This window comes from Mercenaria mercenaria, chromosome 1 (assembly GCF_021730395.1).
Source record: "Mercenaria mercenaria strain notata chromosome 1, MADL_Memer_1, whole genome shotgun sequence".
Taxonomy (NCBI): domain Eukaryota; kingdom Metazoa; phylum Mollusca; class Bivalvia; order Venerida; family Veneridae; genus Mercenaria; species Mercenaria mercenaria.
In genome coordinates this window covers 36,039,926-36,061,100 of record NC_069361.1, presented here as the reverse complement: position 1 = coordinate 36,061,100, position 21,175 = coordinate 36,039,926, and the positions used below count along the sequence as shown (strand labels likewise).

At 35.7% G+C, this 21,175-nt stretch overlaps 1 protein-coding gene and 1 pseudogene across 1 annotated transcript; both read right to left on the bottom strand.

Annotated features, from left to right (window-relative positions):
* LOC123541788 (uncharacterized) overlaps window positions 1-10,116 on the bottom strand; it is a 62,227-nt pseudogene extending 52,111 nt beyond the window's left edge.
* On the bottom strand, window positions 1,216-1,710 carry LOC128556202 (uncharacterized). The gene has a single exon (XM_053540430.1). It carries the CDS (start codon window positions 1,708-1,710, stop codon window positions 1,216-1,218), a length of 495 nt encoding a protein of 164 aa, XP_053396405.1.
* Window positions 10,117-21,175: the final 11,059 nt, after the last annotated feature.

Here is a 21,175-nt window from a genome sequence, read left to right as displayed (position 1 = left end):
CTGACATTGATCAGGATAAAATACGGTGCGGTTCCAACTAGAGGGTGCAAAACACTAAATTTTAAAGTCACATTTTCCTATGCTCGACCAGACCGATTTCTATTTTTAGAGGTAATTGTAAAATCAAACAAACAAGTATTTTTATGCTCAAAACTTCATATTTTCTAGTTTTGTTTTCAGATTTGAAAACCAGTAAGTTTCAGACTTTCAAACAAGAGACAGAAACACCTACCTGGATAGCAGGATTAAGGAACACTGGTAAATGGTGTGTCTGCAGTATCCATCAAGTAATTTAACCAAAAAAACGAACTATTTCAACAATCAAACAAACCTAAACTTAAGTCAAATGTCTATACATTAAAAGTTTTTTTAAACATCTTATTTTAACAGTTTTAACAAGCAGTTTTTTTCCTCTGTGCATTTTTTGCAGCACCAGGATGAAGCAGTCACCAGACTGAGAATCGACTTCTGTTTGCACATATGTAGGAAGGCATTCATAGTGAAACCAGCGTTCACAAAAGTCACACCCCACCCAGTAGAAACCTTCCCTAGTAGACAGCATACACACTTGGCACAGTACATTGTCATCTTCAGCTTGAGTGGGTGGTCTGGAGTGGGTGAGTCTGGGGTGTTTGTTTGTTCATTTGTGCCCTTTTTTCCAGTACATGCCTGTTTCTGCTTTGGGGTAAGATCAACAGAAGAACACAATACAGATCGAGCTCTTTTATAAGTTTTTCGTCGTGGCTTTGGTACTGCTAAGTTTGAAGTGGGCTCTAACAAGATATTGGCAAGTTCCTCGGACGCAATGCCTAACTTGACAAGATTGTTTTGTTGTATTACAGGATGAGACTCAGCGGAAGTAGATGGCGTAGTAGAGCATCATCTGTCTTCGAAGATGAGGGGACTAGAGCCTTGGTGCAGATGGATTGTAGGGAACTATTCCTGTACACTTGAATGCATTTGAAACGGACTGTCCTGTGATTTTGTTAAGAGCTTGGTGAAGGATCTTGGAAAAAGGCTCCTGGGTAACGTTTTCATCCCCAAATAGCCAAGCTGAACAGCCAGTTCGCCTACACGCTGCTTTAAAATATGAAAAATACCCAGCATCCTGAGGTTGAAGTAGATGTGACGTATGGGCTGGGATATACAGCAAATCAACTCTGTTTTCTCTTGCAGCGTCAACAAACATCTTTGATACGTGTGAGGCATGGTTGTCTAATATGAGGAGAACAGGACGACGGCTCCAACATACGGTACAAAGCATAACTGAAACCATTCTACAAACAGCTCAGAATTGATATAGCCAGACTCAGAAGATCTAAGTACCCAGCTGCCAGGCAATCCATCTTCACAGTTTCTTGGAAGTACTTGTGAAAAGATCAGTAGCGGGGGCAGTGTTCCACCAGCAGCAGATATGGCATTCAGCATTGTAACATGACCAGAAAAATTAACCATGGCCTGATAAGAATGGCGGGTCCCTTTTGATACGACAACCTTTTTACTGTTATTAATAGTGCCAGAAAAACCGCTTTCATCACAGTTGTATATGTTAGAAGGGACATTTTCAAGAGACAGTTCTTGAATTGTAGATTTGAGCAGAGCAAAATAGTCATCAAATATGTCTGCGACACCGAAACCCTCTCCCTCTGTAAGGCATGTGCTTTTCTCAAAGACAAGTCGGGATTTCTTTTCAAAAACGCGTATATCCATTTGTCTGACGGAATATCAAATGTTGGATTGCGTTGCTTAATAATTTCACCAGCAAAGCGTTTGATGTCGTCACGTGTAAGAGGAAGACCCCTTGATGCCATGTACTTAACATAGGATACTAATGATTCTTCCTCCTCTGGTTCATAAGTCTCTCAGGACCAAATTGTGTAATGAAACCAGCATATTGGCCATTTATATGATCCCTTAATGTGTTATAAGGAATCCCAGTTTTCTTTGCAGCTTTACGTATTGAAAAGTTATCATGAGTGACCAATCGTTTTGCTGCTTCAAATGTATTTTCATCAAGAATCACTTGACCTCTAGGCATGCTGAAAATAAAGTATGATTCCATACGAGCGATTTGTTTATATATTTGTTTATGCATTTATCTGTAGACAGGTTGACGTATTTATTTACAAGACAGTACAAATAACATTAGATTTAGCTATAATTAGCTATTGACACAACAACATAGTTACAACATATTTATTTTATTCATTATTCTTAATTATTGATCGTGCAACCTTTTGTGGCAACAAAATCAGGCACACATTAACCTTTTGTGGCAACAAAAACGGGCAAAAACCGTGCACACATTTTATCCAGACTCGGATAAATCATTTTATTCAATTTGTTTTATGGCGCGGTGAATCTTTTTATATCAAGCGTCTACATAACCACAACTAATGAAGGCGCCATTTTTGTTTCGGCCTGTCAAGTGGTGGGCGTGTTTGTTTACATCCTAAATTTTACTTTCCAGTCAATAGTTTACAAATATAAAATTATGTCAAATTATCAATAAAGGTTAGAAGACTATAAAATACGTTGTTGTGGTACTCTTCTTAATGATACCGGGAAATACCATTCATTTTCAAGAGGAGATTCACAGAGTATTTGTTTACATATGCAAAGAATCTGTCGTCTGTAAACAAACATGCCCCTAAAAGATCTAGATCAAGTGTGTATGATGTCATACAAGGATGCTGGGAAGGAAATAAATAAACAACAATCGTGAGTTCAAAGGTTTATTTCAATAAACATGTACATTTATAAATAGTGGTCGAGCACTTGGCTGGTCGAGCATAGGTAAAATGACTCTACTGATTTCAGAAAAATCCATCTTTTGGAAATTCTGAAATTTACCTGAAAAACAAAAATAAACAAACAACTATACAGGCCACAGACCCTCTCCCCTTTAATAAATCAAGAATGTCCCCAAATTTAATTTAAAAATGGGCAAGGACCAGGGGGGGATGCACAACAGCTTGGTATAGGACACGATGATCCGCTCCTGCAATGTTTACTTGTTGTACTTCCGGCCTAGCGCATGCGCAGTTGTCTGTTTCCCACGCTGACTTCTGCTGCAAAATATAAGGAAACTACACCTTATTTTTGCAAAATCTATCGATAAGGGGCACCTTATTCCCTTTACCGATCGATCTGAATCGAAATCAGCTGCTATCAAAGCTGCACAAAGGATTTCTGAACGTTGGGTCAGCTACCGTCACGGAGCAGGTGCTCGCAGCTTTCTCCTCGATTGACGAAGATTTCAGGCGAAATGGCCGTTCACGTTAACTTCTGACACCATTAAAGTGACACCCAGTAATTGTCAGTTAACTTACCGAGTCTAACTCAGGTTGGATGACACTTTGTAGTTATAACTTGTGAATAACGCACTCAGCTGTATTCGATAGTAGTCCGTAATGGCTGACTCTCTCTGTGTGCGCGATCCCAGCATGCAACAACTCCCGCGTTGGACTGTATCCCCTGTTTTAGTGTATTTATGGAATGGACGGGTTCCACGTCTACTACATACATTTAGTAATCTGGTTCCCTGTCCAATATTGGTTCCCATTCAAAATGGCTTCCAATTATTGGATCAGGTAACCACTAAGCAAAATAGCCAAAATTGTGGCTAACAGACTGCGTCGTATAATAATATTTGAACAAAGTTAATTCCGTAATCAAAATATACACCAGTCGAGCACCTGAATAGCTCGGCCAATGAGATAGTGTCATAGATTTTACCAACCAATGAAATCGTATCCTTGTTTCCATGGTAAATAAAGAATGACATATCGACAACAACAACATGAAAACTTTTTCCCTCGATTCATTCGGAAAAATTTGAATTTCTATGACGAAAGTACTTCATTTCGTTGTATTTTATGCATGATCATCAGAGAAAAACACAACTTATGCCTCAAGTAATAATGTCTTTGTTCAACAAACGAAGAAAAGCTGAAAATGCTGCCCAAAAAGGGACACCTGCACTTTACCGTTACGCACATTTAATAAATACACCCCATTTTTTCCTACTGCCCCCACAGCCCCGTTTTTCTTTTTTCTTTAATGAATAAATTATTGTTACAATTTATTTAAATGATTGTAACAAGCACGTCCTGCCTTTTAAAATCCTAGCAGTAAAGTGCATTCTAGCCCCCCCCCCCCCCCCCCCCCCCCCAATCCCACCACCAAAAAAATAGGCATGCCAGTGACACATGTTGACTCTTGTCAGTCTTGAATTTTGCCCAATAAAATTTATCATATTAGATAATTACAAGTCTTGTCTTTTCAAAATAAGTTCATTGATAAATTTATGTGCAAAGTCAAAGCTTGTCAGGTTGTTCATGCATAAAACAGTCTCCCAACATTTATTTATAATCATCATAAATTATATTTGACAAAATGTGACAAAACCCTTATTTATTTTCATTTACACCTGCAATAAATCCCCTCCCCAGTCTCCTTCAAAACAAAACCAGAGACTTGCAGTTATAACTTGTCTTCAGTACTGAATGACCATTCACTTGAAAATGCATATTTTGCATAAAATGCCAATTAAATGTTCATGTACTATTAAATCACTCTCAACTAGAATCACTAGTCATGATCAAATACACCCATAGCTTACATTATGTGTGTCATGCATCTTCACTACAGGAATGTGCATGTTACATGAAGGCTGAAGACGACAATTTTCAATGGAATGCAGTTTATCATAATGTGATACCTGCTATAAGGGCCACATTCAGTATTTTGGTTTATGAAGTTGCAAAGTTTCTTGAGGATTCCAAGCATATGACCGCTTGGAACATTGTATAAGCATACCTGAAATGGTGCAAACTGACTTATATTTGGGGCAGTTTGAGCATGAGTTTTTTTTTTTACAAAATGTCACAAGTAAATTTTCTATATAAGCAACTTGACTAAGGTGGTGGCTTTTTGCTTTGACAGTCAGCAATAATAAAGAGTTCTGCGAGTGATTCAATGAAGCCAGCTGAACTGTTGTCTAAAATGATTGATGTATTAATTTTAGGCTGTCAAAAATCAATGCTTTTTGTATTTTGGCCCCTTTCAGATCAGCCCATGCTTCCCCCAATAAACATCACAGTGAGATGTGCACTTACAGCACATCTATAACTACTGAACAAATTTTGCAGTCTTGACTATCACTTCAAAGAGTATTTTTCTTTTATATTTTTTTTCATTCATTTAATAATTATGACTTGGCCATATCTAAAAGATTTAATAAAACTGTCTCTAGACAGAATGTAAGTCAATATGTCAAAGTAAAAAAAAAATGTTTTTGTATATTTACAGTTATTTTCATTTCAGTTACCTATAATACATCTATATAGGTACTTTTAAACTATCTATCACACATATTTGGTACTTGTACATTTTTAAGATAAAGAAAAGCAACAATAATTTTATTAAGGTACATAATGCAATGAGGACAGTCACATTTCATGGTGTGAGATCCCTTAATTGTTATAAAAATGTATTGAGACAATAATGTACATTTTGGTGATTAGTATGCAAGTATATGATCTTGAATTTATCATGTACTGTATATTAGTCTTTCATATTGTCCTTGTACCAACAAATTATTGTGGGGGAAATTTAGAGAAAACCTGTTATGCTATGTTCTATATTATTTCTCAAAGTGTATACCAAAACAAAATTGTACAAAAATACACAATTAATGACAAAAAAACCCACAATGTTTTGTAAATTGGAAGTCCAAATAAATATTTCTCATATACAAAGGCTTAGACCTCACATATAAGTTGATTTCCTTTTTGTGAAATTTGGAGAGTTAGTGTTATTTCAAATCAGGAATTTTTAATCATCTTGAATTTATCATGTACTGTATATTAGTCTTTCATATTGTCCTTGTACCAACAAATTATTGTGGGGGAAATTTAGAGAAAACCTGTTATGTTTTATGGTTATCTATATTATTTCTCAAAGTGTATACCAAAACAAAATTGTACAAAAATACACAATTAATGACAAAAAACCCCACAATGTTTTGTAAATTGGAAGTCCAAATAAATATTTCTTTTCTCATATACAAAGGCTTAGACCTCACATATAAGTTGATTTCCTTTTTGTGAAATTTGGAGAGTTAGTGTTATTTCAAATCAGGAATTTTTAATGCTATTTACTCTAGAAAAAATGTTTTTATCAAAATTAACTAAAACTATCTGTTTGAGATTTTTCTGTATGAATAAATAGCACTTTTGGGTAAAATTTACTTTTATGTTGCTGTGCTGAACCATGATATACAAGAAAAAAGGACATGTCAGGAAAGGACAAACAGCAAAGTATGGGCTTAAAGTAGTATAATTTTCTGAGTAATTGTAAAAAGTCTTTTATACCTATTCAATAAAAAATGGAGAAAACTGGATTTCTGTGAAACCAGGCCTCTTCCTACATTCTTACAATTATGGAGTGTGGAATGTAGCAGGCATTTTTTTAAAACTGGAAAATATATAATTTTTGAAAACATTTTGGCACAATAACCTTTAAATTTCACTCAGAGTATATATTAACTGTTTACATAAGAAACAGATTGGTCAACACATTCTGGTGTTCTCCAATGAAAAACTTGCATTTGGTCAATCTCATTTAAGAAACATGTTTAAAATGAAAAACAGGCATATTCTTATACAACTGACATCAGTTCCAAGAAATCATAGAAAATTCAAAATAATTTTTATGTCTCAGCTGCAAAAAAGGAAAAAAAAAACATTTCACTATTTTCCATATACTACATACTCTTATGCATTTGCAACCGGTGGGGATAGGTGTTTGTTATTGGGTTGGTTGAGGACTCTGGCCTGGTTGGTAGGTAGAGCTGGCGGTACCGGTATTATGGTTGGTATGTTCAGCCAATGGGGAATTAGTGACCAGAGTTCCTGTGATTAATATTCATTGTATCCTCCTAATCGGTCACGGGGTCCACTCTACTTCTATTGTGTAGAGTATAGGAAGCTGATTCTCCAGTGTTAATGTTATTGAGAACATAAATTGTTTTAGTTCCAAATAGTCTTTTAATTTCCATGTATATGAAGTTCCAATGTAAAACACAGACATGACAAAAATACAGACAAAGAAAATTTGAGCTGTCAATATTTTGGTTAATAATGAATAAATTATTACATTCTACAGACATAAGTAAATAGTTAATACAATTTTTTCTGTATGCCAGGGCTTCCTGCTAGGATTTGAACCTAGAATTCTTACAGAAGTAAGTGTGTTTCCTTACACTACAAGAAGTAACCCCATAGCAACACAGACATTTTAGAGCATCCTAACACTTTCATTTATATATAATTTATAAAAGTACAATTAGTTCCCAAATCTGCAATAACAGATGATAACTGAAAAGACATATACAAAACGGCAACCTATATTATATATGTGATGGTGATACTTGTAAATATTTCAACGAAACAAAATTAAATACATCATAACTGTTGTGATCATATGTGCTGATAAATTAGCAACACTTGGTAGTACGTACATGTAAAAATAGCAAAATGAACCGCGCAATGAGAAAACCAACATAGTGTGTTTGCGACCAGCATCCGTGCAGTCTGGTCAGAATCCATGCTGTTCACTTTCAACGCCTCTTGCAATTAGAGAAACTGTTAGTGAACAGCATGGATTCATGCTGGTTGCAAAATCACTATTTTGGTTAGATCTGTACATAGATCTCTGAATTCGGCTACCCCTGTCGGGCCTCAGTCAGATAAAATACATGCGATCAGCTGTTTAGATGGCATAGAAGCTATGTATATATTTTGGTCTTCTCAATCTCATGGTGCAGCTCAAATGAAAGTGAATTTTGTTGTTGTTGAATCTATAAGTGTCAAAATTAAAAATATGTTTCATATTTATAAACAAACAGATGTGGTAACCGGATCCCTTGACCCTATGTCTACCGGTCTGGGTATGTTATAATTTACTGGTAATTGCTATTGGGAAAAGCTGAAGTAAGATATCATCAAAATTGCCTCTTTCCATTTGTTATTAAAGAATCTATACATTTGTATGAAAAACAAATATCTGCAGTATGAGGCGTTAGACTTGAACTTAGATTACCGTATTAATTAAATGATTAAATCAATTGTTTGGGGACGAACTGTCAAAACAAGAGCGAGTTGACTGGGGGCGAATCGGCTGTATGCCATCATTTACGCGTATTTTTAAGACCTTCGTCTATCTAACATTAAACAAACAATGAAGAACAGTAAATCTATAACATTTAAATGAAATGGGATTTGTAACTGCTTGTATTGATTTGAAACAAACCTACATTTCGTCAAAAAATAAAAACTCTCGGTAGCTTACCTCGCAGCCGCCGCCATATTTGTTTATCAAAATCCCATCAGCCAATCAGGCTACAGAAGTCGCTGGAGGTTACCTGTCGTACTTTTTTGAAGTTCGCAGGGGACCAGTCTAATACATTTAGCTACAAAATGAGACCGACCCCAAGTCTCTAGCCCTCCCTGTTCATGAAATATCTATCAGGAAACGAGTGACTTTCTGCTGCAAGCTCCAGGTAGACAGAAATGTGGCACAACGAAACGGTACGAAATCACGGACTAAAAGATGTTTGTAAGCTTAGCAAGGTCAAATTCATTTGCCATTAATAACAAGTATTACTAAATATGTAAATCATGGCCACTCACCACCGTCAGTAGCATCTACTATTCATAATTTTAACATGTCCAAAACATTGTGGAATGATACTTACTTCACTTGGGTATTAATTATATTTTACTCGGACTTTATCATAGACTCCCTGTGTAAAATCTCAAACTTTTAACTAAAATAAAGGTATTACATTGAAACAATATTTCAATGAAACTTCAAAGTTTTGTTGTCTGTAGCATCATCTGGGACATGTGCAGTGAAAAATCTTAATTTGATTTCTAAAGTAGTGTGATATTTATTTCTAAAGTCACTATATGTTCATTGTAAATATACTTCGTTATACCCAAGTGGAAACTGGCAGGTACTCGAAAATGCTGCTCTCTGATTGGTCAATTAGAACCCCTAATATACTGTGATGTCATGATAAAGTTATGAATATTTACTTTTTTATTTTTCCGTCGGTCTTTCAATTGTATTATCCGCCATTGAAACCGATACGTGTTACGGGGGTGGTATCGGTGCTATATTAATAATAATAATAGTCCGAACCCCTAAGGGTCTATGAGTTCGATTAAGAGTCCACTTGTGTAACTGGATGGTAGATCTACTAATAGATCTAATATGATAATATGTAACGACTAGGTCAAACTCTTCTATATCCAATTTATTCAACCGTTTACTTAAGTAGTACAGCAACACATTCTGAAAAGCAAAGGTTAAAAGATATTCAATACATGGTCAATCATATTAAAAGCAATACACAATACATATATTCTCGTAAGTACCGTACATTCGCATTTAGAACATATCAACAAACGCGTCTAGTGGCCAAATAACCTATTTGTCCTATAACGTAAACAATACTTATAAACACATATAGTTACATATACAACACATTTAGTTATACATCCAGTTACACATAGAGTTACACATAACACATCTTGTAACTTACCATCTAAGGGATGAATGCTCTGTAACTGTACAATTCTCAAACAGGCTTCATTCTCACCAGTGACTGTTACTTGATACTGCAAAGTTAAATGTTAGCAGTGAATAAAAGACAGAAATGTGATTGCAGAAATACAAGTGTCACTCTGAAACTCACTTCTTAATAAATCATGAAATTCACAATTCTAAAGTTACTAAACTCAAAGTGAACCTAATACAAAGACTTAATTCCCTGTACAATAAATCAATCAATAAGCAACAACAGGACAAATACAAACCATTGGAAATACATTTTCTGACCACTGGTAAAAACACATCTTTCCAACAAAGACTAAAATGGCTGACTGACCAGTATTTTCAAAAAGGTCACAGGTCAATTGAAAACCACCAAACCGCGGTAAAACAGATAACTCTTGATAGGGTAGAGATACAAGGTGGACAAGGTTGACGGAGTTGTCTCCCTTATGAAATATTAAGTTTTAATAGAAAACTGACCCTGTTACATACGATAATATCGAGGTATATATAGAACTCATTTTGCGATCCAGTAACCACGCTTATAACCACTACATAGGTATAGAGCGTCCCACCGACAAAGACATACTCTTCATATTGGAGGTCTTGGAGATTGCAAACACACATTCAAGGCTGATCACTACCAAATAGAATGTAAGCCTCCGCAGGTCTAGCACAAGTAGTCCAAATATAAATAGTACTAATCTTTTTTCCTTTCCTAGTGCATTTTCTCGGCAGCAACGTGCTTACTTTTACCCTACCGCGTTTCAGTATGTATCACTTTGCATTCTATTGAAATCAGCATGTTCCTATTGCATGCTAGATAAAAATGGCGGCGTAAGAATTTAATGTCACGAAAAGAGAAATTGAAAGAAGCGAAAAGTAGTAAATTCAGCGGGTTGTATTTAACGAACTGTAGTTTTCTTATATAAAAGTTAACACCCCATTTTCTTTTTGTTTTTCTAAAGTAGCGATCTAGTTCTTTATGGGAATATAAGTCTCTGAAAATCTGATATGCTAGAAAATGTCGAAAAACCGTTATGAAGTGAGTGAATTTTATATGAAACAAAGAACAGCTGGATTTAGTGGTGTTCAGCCTATAAATTTATTCAAGGTGATAGAATTATTCTTTTATAGAAAGTATAGTTTACCCAATATGATTGTGCATGTTTAATTTGTTAAATCGTCATGTACCTCAGTATGTGGTCCCATTTATTAATGCGAAAAATGAAGGAATAAGCATGTATAAATAGTATCGTCACTGATCGTATCATGTGCTTCTATACATATTACAGGTCTAGGACTAGGAATGGTATATTTACAGAATATTTTGAAAACTGATGAAATCAAATTTACTCTCAAAACTGCAGTATGCATAAATCAAAGACATGTGTGAGTTTTAGCTATGTTTGTTGACTTCGAGTGTTTGCCAAGAAGTATAAAATACACAGAATGGCAACAGGAGATAATCTAGGCTTTATCTTATTTCATTTAGTATTTGTGGACTTGATCAGTTATGAACTGGCAGTACGGCCAGCACATAATAAACCAAATGTAGTCCATTCTTCAAATGACAACTGTTGATTTCTAGACTTCCAGTCTAACATACATACTTTCCCCGTGTTGATAATTCTAACAACTAAGAACCATTATCAATATAAGCAAATGATCTGATAGAAAGTTATCTTATTTCAAAGTGTTTGCTGATTTCATCAATCATGATCAAATCAACAGACGCTTACAACAACAAGATCTCATGCAGTTGCCACGGGATTTGGGTGGTATTTGCTCTGTATACTTTTCAGGTTGCTAATCTATTTATTTTAATAGCTCTTGCTTGTATCAGAGTGTAATTTTATTGAAGCGTTTGATCAATCGTGATCAAATCAACGGATGCTTATTAAAGTATTACACTGGCAATACAGTCAGCCTACACCTAATTATAGGTTGGGGTCTCCGTGGCCGAGTGGTTAATGTCGCTGACTTCAGATCACTTGCCCTCATCAATATGTGTTTGAGCCACACTCTGGGCATTGAATTCTTCATGCGAGGAAGCCATCCAGCTGGTTTATGGAAGGTTGGTGGTTCAACCCGGGTGCCCTGGGTCTTCCTCCACCATTAAAGCTGGAAAGTCGCCATATTACCTATCGTGTGTCTGTGCGAAAAATTTAAGTCAACAGAAATTACTGAAAGTTACGATTGACCTTTATATATGCATACCATAAAGAAATCAGTTAATTTCAAGCTGTGATTTTGAGTGTAAATATGATTTAAGCAGTTTTCAAACACTTGATCTGTCAATTTAAAGACGGAAAAATCAATAGGAAATGTGTTTTATTTGTCCATATTGTTATTATTATTATATCCCATATCATCTTTTATTTTATGAAATATTTCACAAAAGAAGTCATTTCACGTGTTTCGGCCATGGAGACTTTGAAATGGATTAATCGATTGTAAACATGTCTGTTTATTTGTTTTTATTTTCTTCTGTTTCAATCATGTTTCCTTGAAGTTTTGTTTCAACCAAGGAGACTTTTAAATGGATTATTCAGTTGTAACTATTTCTGTTTTATGTTGTTTTTTTTTTAATTATTTTTAATGTAAATGTTTATATGTGTGTTTTAGGTAAGATTTTTAGCTCGACTATTCATAGAATAGTAGAGCTATTGGACTCGCCCATGCGTCGGCGTCCGCGTCCCGATTTGGTTAAGTTTTTGTATGTAAGCTGGTATCTCAGCAACCACTTGTGGGAATGGATTGAAACTTCACACACTTATTCACTGTGATAAACTGACTTACATTGCACAGGTTCCATAACTCTATTTTGCTTTTTTACAAAATTATGCCCCTTTTTTGACTTAGAAATTTTTGGTTAAGGTTTTGTATGTAAGCTGGTATCTCAGTAACCACTTGTGGGAATGGATTGAAACTTCACACACTTATTTACTGTGATAAACTGTCTTACATTGCACAGGTTCCATAACTCTATTTTGCTTTTTTACAAAATTATGCCCCTTTTTCGACTTTTTGGTTAAGGTTTTGTATGTAAGCTGGTATCTCAGTATCCACTAACGGGAAAGGATTGAAACTTCACACACTTGTTCACTGTCATGATATGACATGCAGTGCAAAGGGTCAGCTGTTAAATAGTCGAGCGTTGCTGTCCTCCGACAGCTCTTGTTTTAATTGATATCAAAATCAAATAAATTCTAGATGAAATTGCATCAGAATGTGTTGTTATTAGTTTTGTGTTAATTATTTGTGGAATGTATGTGTTAATTGTCAGGTGTGGTATATTGAGTAAGTTATTAATAACAAGAAATACCAAACATATCACACTGTTGCTGAGGAATTTTCACATGATTTGAGCGTTTTATTTTACATAATGTGTCAAATGGCATAGCGGTGCACTGGGAAAGAAACCAGTTGAAAACGGGCAAATATTTAATGAATTCTGTTAAGGATGTACTTTAAAGTCCTTGGTAACATGTTTGAATGATAAATTTCATTAAGTGACTTGTTTTTTAATAAAACCATTGTCATTCAGATGCGTATTATTATATCACTCTTTCTGCGCCTTTATGATATACATGTACTTCCTTTGCATCTGAACTGCAAACAATGATTTATTCAGCAACAGATCACTAAATAAGATATATCATTTCTAAAGTAGCCATAGGCCCAATAACCATACATTGTAGTTGTAGGTTAGTACTCACAGGTAAAATGTCAAGAACCACACATTTTAGTAACCACATGTCCAGTCTCAATAGCAACACTTTTATTAGTAAACAGAGGTCTTATCCCAATAACCACACATTGTATTTAGTAACTAACCATAGGTCCAGTCTGAATAACCACGTATGTTAGTAACCACTGGTCCAACCTCAATAACCACACATTGTATGTTAGTGACCACAGGTCCAATGTCAATAACCGCAAATTGTATGTTAGTAACCATATGTCCGATCTCAGTAAGCACACATTGCAAGTTAGTAACCACAGGTCCAATCTCAAACATTGTATGTTAGTAACCACAGGTCCAATGTCAGTAACGACACATTGTATATATTAGTAACCACAGGTCCAATTTCAATAACCACACATTGAAAAGTAATGGGTCCAATCTCAATAACCAAACATTGTATGTTAGTAACCACAGGTCCTATCCCAATAACCACACATTGCAAAATTAGTAACCACAGGTCCAGTATCAAGAACCACACATTGTATTTTAGTAACCACAGGTCCAATCCCAATAACCTCATATTGTATGTTAGTAACCACAAGTCCAATCTCAATAACCACACATTGTATTTTAGTAACCACATTTCCAATCCCAATAACCTCATATTGTAAGTTAGTAATACAGGTCCAATCTCAATAACCACACATTGTATGTTAGTAACCACAGGTCCAATCTCAATAACCACACATTGTATGTAAGTAACCACAGGACCTATCCCAGTAACCACACATTGTTTGTAGTAACCACAGGTCAAACCTCATAACCACACATTGTTTGTTAAAAAAAACCAACAGGTTCAGTCTCAATAACCACACATTGTGTGTTAATAACCATAGGTCAGATGCCAATAACCACACATTGTATATCAGTTACACAGGTCCAGTGTCAATAACCACACACTGTATGTTAAAAACGACAGGCCCAATCTGTACCTTAGTAACCAGAGGTCTAATATAGGTATGCACACATTGTATGTATATAACAGAGGTCTTATCCCAATAACAACACATTGTATGTTAGTAACCACAGGTCCAATCTCAGTAACCACACATTGAAAAGTAAAGGGTCCAATCTCAATAACCACACATTGTATGTTAGTAACCACCGGTCCTATCCCAATAACCACATATTGTAGGTTAGTAACCACAGGTCCAATCTCAAGAACCACACATTGTATTTTAGTAACCACAGGTCCAATCCCAAGAACCACACATTGTAGGTTTAAGTAACCACAGGTCCTATCCCAATAACCACATATTGTAGGTTAGTAACCACAGGTCCAATCTCAAGAACCACACATTGTATTTTAGTAACCACAGGTCCAATCTCAAGAACCACACATTGTAGGTTAGTAACCACAGGTCCTATCCCAATAACCACATATTGTATGTTAGTAACCACAGGTCAAATCTCAATAACCACATATTGTAGGTTAGTAACCACAGGTCCTATCCCAATAACCACATATTGTATGTTAGTAACCACAGTTTCAATCTCAAGAACCACACATTGTATTTAAGTAACCACAGGTCCAATCTCAAGAACCACACATGGTAGGTTAGTAACCACAGGTCCTATCCCAATAACCATATATTGTATGTTAGTAACCACAGGTCCAATCTCAAGAACCACACATTGTAGGTTAGTAACCACAGGTCCAATCTCAAGAACCACACATTGTAGGTTAGTAACCACAGGTCCAATCTCAAGAACCACACATTGTATTTTAGTAACCACAGGTCCAATCTCAAGAAGCACACATTGTAGGTTAGTAACCACAGGTCCTATCCCAATAACCACATATTGTATGTTAGTAACCACAGGTCCAATCTCAATAACCACATACTGTAGGTTAGTAACCACAGGTCCTATCCCAATAACCACATATTGTATGTTAGTAACCACAGGTCCAATCTCAAGAACCACATATTGTAGGTTAGTAACCACAGGTCCAGTCTCAATAACCACACATTGTATGTTAGTAATCTACAGGTCCAATCTCAAGAACCACATATTGTAGGTTAGTAACCACAGGTCCAGTCTCAATAACCACACATTGTATGTTAGTAATCTACAGGTCCAATCTCAATAACCACACATTGTATGTTAGTAACCGCAGGTCCTATCCCAAAAACCACACATTGTTTGTTAGTAACCACAGGACAAACCTCCATAACCACACATTGTATGTTAAAAGAAACAGGTCCAATCTCAATAACCACACATTGTGTGTTAATAACCACAGGTCAGATGCCAATAACCGTATCAGTTATCACAGGTCCAATGTCAATAACCACACACTGTTTGTTAAAAACCACAGGCCCCATCTATACTTTAGTGACCAGAGGTCTAATATAGGTATGCACACTTTGTCTGTATATAACACAGGTCTTATCCCAATAACCAAACATTGAATGTTAGTAACCACAGGTCCAATTGGAATAGCCACACATTGTATGTATGAAACGACAGATTCAGTTTCAATAACCACACATTTTATGTGGTCACCACATGTCCAATTCCAGTAATCATACATTGTATGTTTGAATTCTCTTGTCTAATCTCAATAACCACACATCGTATGTTTTAACCACATGATATTTGTTATTTAATTTTGTTTGTTTACGGCAGTTTACATTTAAGGAATTATACATTTAAAATACTTTCGCAATAGCTCCCAGCGATTTTTAATCAAGGTTAATAATAGCTTTAAGTTCAAAATGACCCACTTGCTTATAATTGTTTCCTAAAAGTAATAATTTATATTTTCTAATTTCAGCATGCATAGATGCCTCCCTTTGGACCTTTTTGCCAGTCTTCTGGTATCCTCCAGAATTGCTAGAGATATGAAAGTTGCCTTAGTGGGCAAGCTTAACTATTGGACTTGTTTTAGAAGTGGCGCAATAGTAAAGGTTTTCGCTACAGCAATTTTGTTGATTTGTTGTCCAGACTCAATCCAACATTTTCAGCAGCATTTGAAAGCCGTTATCATTAGAATGTAACAGACTAAATACCTTTAAAGAGCAGAAAAGAAAAATACATTGTAAGAAAAAAGTGAAAGGTGTAAAAAATGCATCCAAACTCTTGAATAAAGACTTTCATGTAACCTTCAGTGTAATAAGTACATAAAAAAGCAACCAAGTGGTAATCAAATTTCAAATTGGAAGTGGAATTATCTAGTGATGTCCATCCTTATCAGAAGTACACTAACTGGAAACTCTGCAGAAAAATGACATCAGAGTTCAAGCAGATGATGATGCAAAAACCAGAAAAAAATGGATCATGAAAAAAAAGTACTTTTGTAACAAACAGAGTAGACAGCTGACAAAGAAAGACTTTATAATAAGCATGGGTGATATGCCTGAATGTAAAAACTCCATTCAAGAGTGGAACTTCTCAAACTATGTTGATATAAATGCAACATGTAAAGCTTTTGCTGAAAATTTGTTCAATTAACTCTGCCTTTCAGGACTGATATATTGAAAAACAGTTCATACTTATATCATGTGACTATATCATTTGACAGTGGGATAATTATTTTGCACTTGAATATGTTTTACATATAGTCATAAAATGATTATCATTTTACAGATTTATCTGAATGATGATTTCAGTTTTGTTTAATACTTATAAATATTTCTTAATAATTTGTCATGAAATAATAAATGTACCTAATTTTAACTGCTTTGCATATATACACTTACAGAATATTAAAAGGCTTATATGCCAGGTCACAGATGAAATTGGTCAAAAAGTACAAGACATTATGAGCCAATCTGAGAAAAAATACAGTTTGAAAAAAACTGTGTACCTGATGACTGTTTAAAGATATTTTGAAAATTTAGTAGTTGAGTTAGTAACCATACGTTCAATCTCAATAACCACACATTCTATTTTAGTAACCATGGGTTCAATGTCAATAACCACACATTGTATGTTAGTAACCACAGGTCCTGTCTAAATAACTGCATATAGTATGTTTCAGTAACAAACATTGAAGTAGTGCTACCTTATACTTTTCCAACTTATAGTCAGGCCAAAATTAAAAATATGTTTGTTTGTTCTCTGTCTACTCTTTACCCACTTAAAATGCTGCCTCTCAAAAAATTCTATTGGTCAAAAATGCTGTCATTTTTAGCTCCACTATTTGAAGAATAAGGGAGCTATCCTACTCGCCCTGTCATCGGCGTGAGCGTTAGTGATAGCATGAGCGTCACACAAATATTAAAGTTAGCGTACCACCCCAAATATTGTCAAAGTCCATTGAGATATTGCTTTGATATTTTGCATACTTGTTTACCATCATGACCCCAGTCTGTAAAAAGGAGGAGACAACTCTATCAAGCATTTTGACTGAATTATGGCCCCTTTTCGACTTGGAATAAATGTTAAAGTTTGCATACCACCCCAAATATTTTCAAAGTCCATTGAGATATTGTTTTGATTTTTGCATACTTGTTTACCATTATGACCCTAGGACGAGGCAACTCTGTCAAGTATTTTGACTGAATTATGGCCCCTTCTAGACTTAAAATAAATGTTAAAGTTTGTGTACCAACCCAAATATTTCCATTGAGATACTGCTTTGATATTTTGCATACTTGTTTACCATCATGACCCAAGTCTGTGAAAAGGAGGAAGCAACTCTATGAAGCATTTTGACCGATTTATGGCCCCTTTTCGACTTAGAATATGCTTATTGTAATGTTATAGTTTTACTCATAGCTTATAATATACTATCAAGCACTGAGAATAGTCAAGCGCACTGTCCACTGACAGCTCTTGTTTTTTAAGTTGTGATATGACAATTGCTGCATATATTTCAAGTTAGCAAGATAATATGTAAGAAAGTTTAAATTATATTATTTAACTTCATCCTTTGTCTTATTTTTACAGCAAAAAATATTCTGTAAGGAGCTATCATAAAATTGTATCTAACTGTAAATGTATAATTCCACATAAAAAAACTGTAAATGTATAATTCCACATAAAAAAAGAATTGCCTAATTACCTACCCAGTTTTAAAAGGTTGGGTCAGGAGTCAGCAAAGAAAGATATGTGAAGAAATGTGGCCTCAGTTCTTACTTTTTTTCTTACTTTTTAGCTCACCTGAGCCAAAGGCTCATAGTGACTTTTGTGATCGCCCAATGTCCGTTGTGCGTCATGTGTTATGCGTCTCTGGACATTTTCTGAAAAAATCTTCTTGAAAAACACTGAACGGAATTACACCAAACTTCACAGGAATTATCCTTTGGTAGTCCACTCTCAAATTTGTTCAAAGCATTGAATTCCATGCAGAACTCTGGTTGCCATGGCAGCTGAAAGAAAACTTTAAAATTTTTCTTGTCTAAAACTGCAAGGCCTAGAGCCTTTATATTTGGCTTGTTACATCATCTGATGGTCCTCTATGTAGGTTGTTCTAATGGTGCCCCTGGGGTGAATAGGCCCCGACCCAGGGGTCCTTAGTTTTACATGGACTTATATAGGTAAAAACTTAAGAAATGTTCTTTCCTAAAACTTCAACACCTAGGCCTTTAATATTTGGTATGTAGCATTGCCTTGAGGTCCTCTACCAAATTATTCAAATTCTGCCCCTGGGATGCTTTGCGGTGTTTCTAGTTTTACATAGCCCTTTGCAGCGGAAGACTTTAAAGATCTTTTTGCCTGAAATTGCAAGGCCTAGGTTTTTATCCCCCACCGATGAAATCAGGAGGGGGGTATTGAAATGGTGACCATCCGTCAGTACGTCCGTCAGCCATTTCTCAGTAACTAGCAGATAGAATTTTATGAAACTTGAAATTAACATGAACCAATATACTGCGATGATGCCCGTCAATTTTTTTTTTTGATTGGTCAATTTCCTTTAGAGTTATTGCCCTTGATTTAATGAAAAATGTCTGTCCGCAGCTATTTCTCAGTAACTATCAGGTAGAATTTCATAAAACTTGAAATAAACATGCACAAACATACTGTTATGATGCCCGTCAAGTTATTTTTTGATTGGTCAATGCCCCTTAGAGTTATTGCCCTTGATTTAATGAAAAATCCGTGTCTTTAGCCATTTTTCTGTAATAAGCTGGTAGAATTTCATGAAACTTGAAAAAAAGATTTTGACTAATGAAATTATTTGCTTCTTAGTAACATCCTTAACTTTTTGCTGAAAATATTTTTTTGCCATTCCTCACCACAAGCCCTTTCGCTTTGGGATACCAATTCATTGAAATTGCTTGTTAATATGTGGTATGATGCATAACATTGTGGTCCTCTACCAAACGTGTTCAAATTATGCCCCAGGGGTGAAAAGAGGCCCAGCGGGGTGACCAAATTTAACATAGACTTATATAGGGAATTGTCCAAACAATGTTCAGGTCAGACATTGCCATCACCCCAGAAAAGGCCAAAAGGTTTGCAATTGTGGAACTTACAGTTCCATGGGAAGAAAGGTGGTTGCAGTCCAACAAGCAGAAGTGAGAAAATTATGAAGATCTTTATTTGTGCCAGCAATGATGGCAGCCAGTGATTTTTCCTGTTAAGGTAGGCAGCAGGGGTATTTTATTGCCAACTAAGTGTGAAAAATCTTGAACGCAATTAAGGTTGATGCCGTCAGGAAGATTTTCACTAGCTGTTGGAACAGGCTGAAGCTGTCTGTGGTATTACAGAAGGAAAGCCAGTGGGTCGAAGCCAACTGTGTTGCCAGTATTGCTGCCCTACCATCTCAAGCCTGTCATGGGATGAAAAGGGTGAAACAGGTGTTGACAGATGGTTCTCAGCTGAGGACATTGGTGGCAGCAGCACTGACGCTGTATGAAATACACTGTTAGTTACCATAGTAACTTTTGTACTTTCTGTAATAACACAATGAATATTTGATAACCAAACATTGTGTAGGCATACAGACACTAAATAGAACAAGAGGACCATGATGGTCCTGAATCGCTCACCTCTTCCCACATGACCCAGTTTTGAGTATGACGTCATTTTTTCTATTATTTGACATAGTGACCTAGTTTTTGAGCTCATGTGACCCAGTTCTGAACTTGACCTAGATATTATCAAGATAAAAATTCTAACCAATTTTCATGAAGATCCATTGAAAAATATGGTCTCTAGAGAGGTCACAAGGTTTTTCTATTATTTGACCTATTGACCTAGTTTTCGAAGGTACGTGACCCTGTTTACTAGATATCCTCAAAGTGAACATTCTCACTAATTTTCATGAAGATCTCATGAAAAATATGGCCTCTAGAGAGGTCACAAGGTTTTTCTATTTTTATACCTACTGGCCTAGTTTTTGACCGCACGTGACCCAGTTTCGAAATTGACCTAGATATCATCAAGGTGAACATTCAGATCAATTTTCATGAAGATCCATTGAAAAATATGGCCTCTAGAGAGGTCAAAAGACTTTTTCTAATTTTAGACCTACTGACCTAGTTTTTGACCGCAGTTTACCCAGTTTCAAACTTGACCTAGATATCATCAAGATGAACATTCAGACCAACTTTCATACAGATCCCATGAAAAGTATGGCCTCTAGAGAGGTCACAATGTTTTTTTATTATTTGACCTACTGACCTAGTTTTTTAAGGCACGTGACCCAGTTTCAAATTTGACCTAGATATCATCAAGGTGAACATTCTGACCAATTTTCATGAAGATCCATTCAAGGGTATGGCCTCTAGAGAGCTCACAAGGTTTTTCTATTTCAAGACCTACTGACCTAGTTTTTGATCGCAGTTGACCCAGTTTCAAAGCTGAACTATATATCATCAAGATAAACATTCAGACCAACTTTCATAC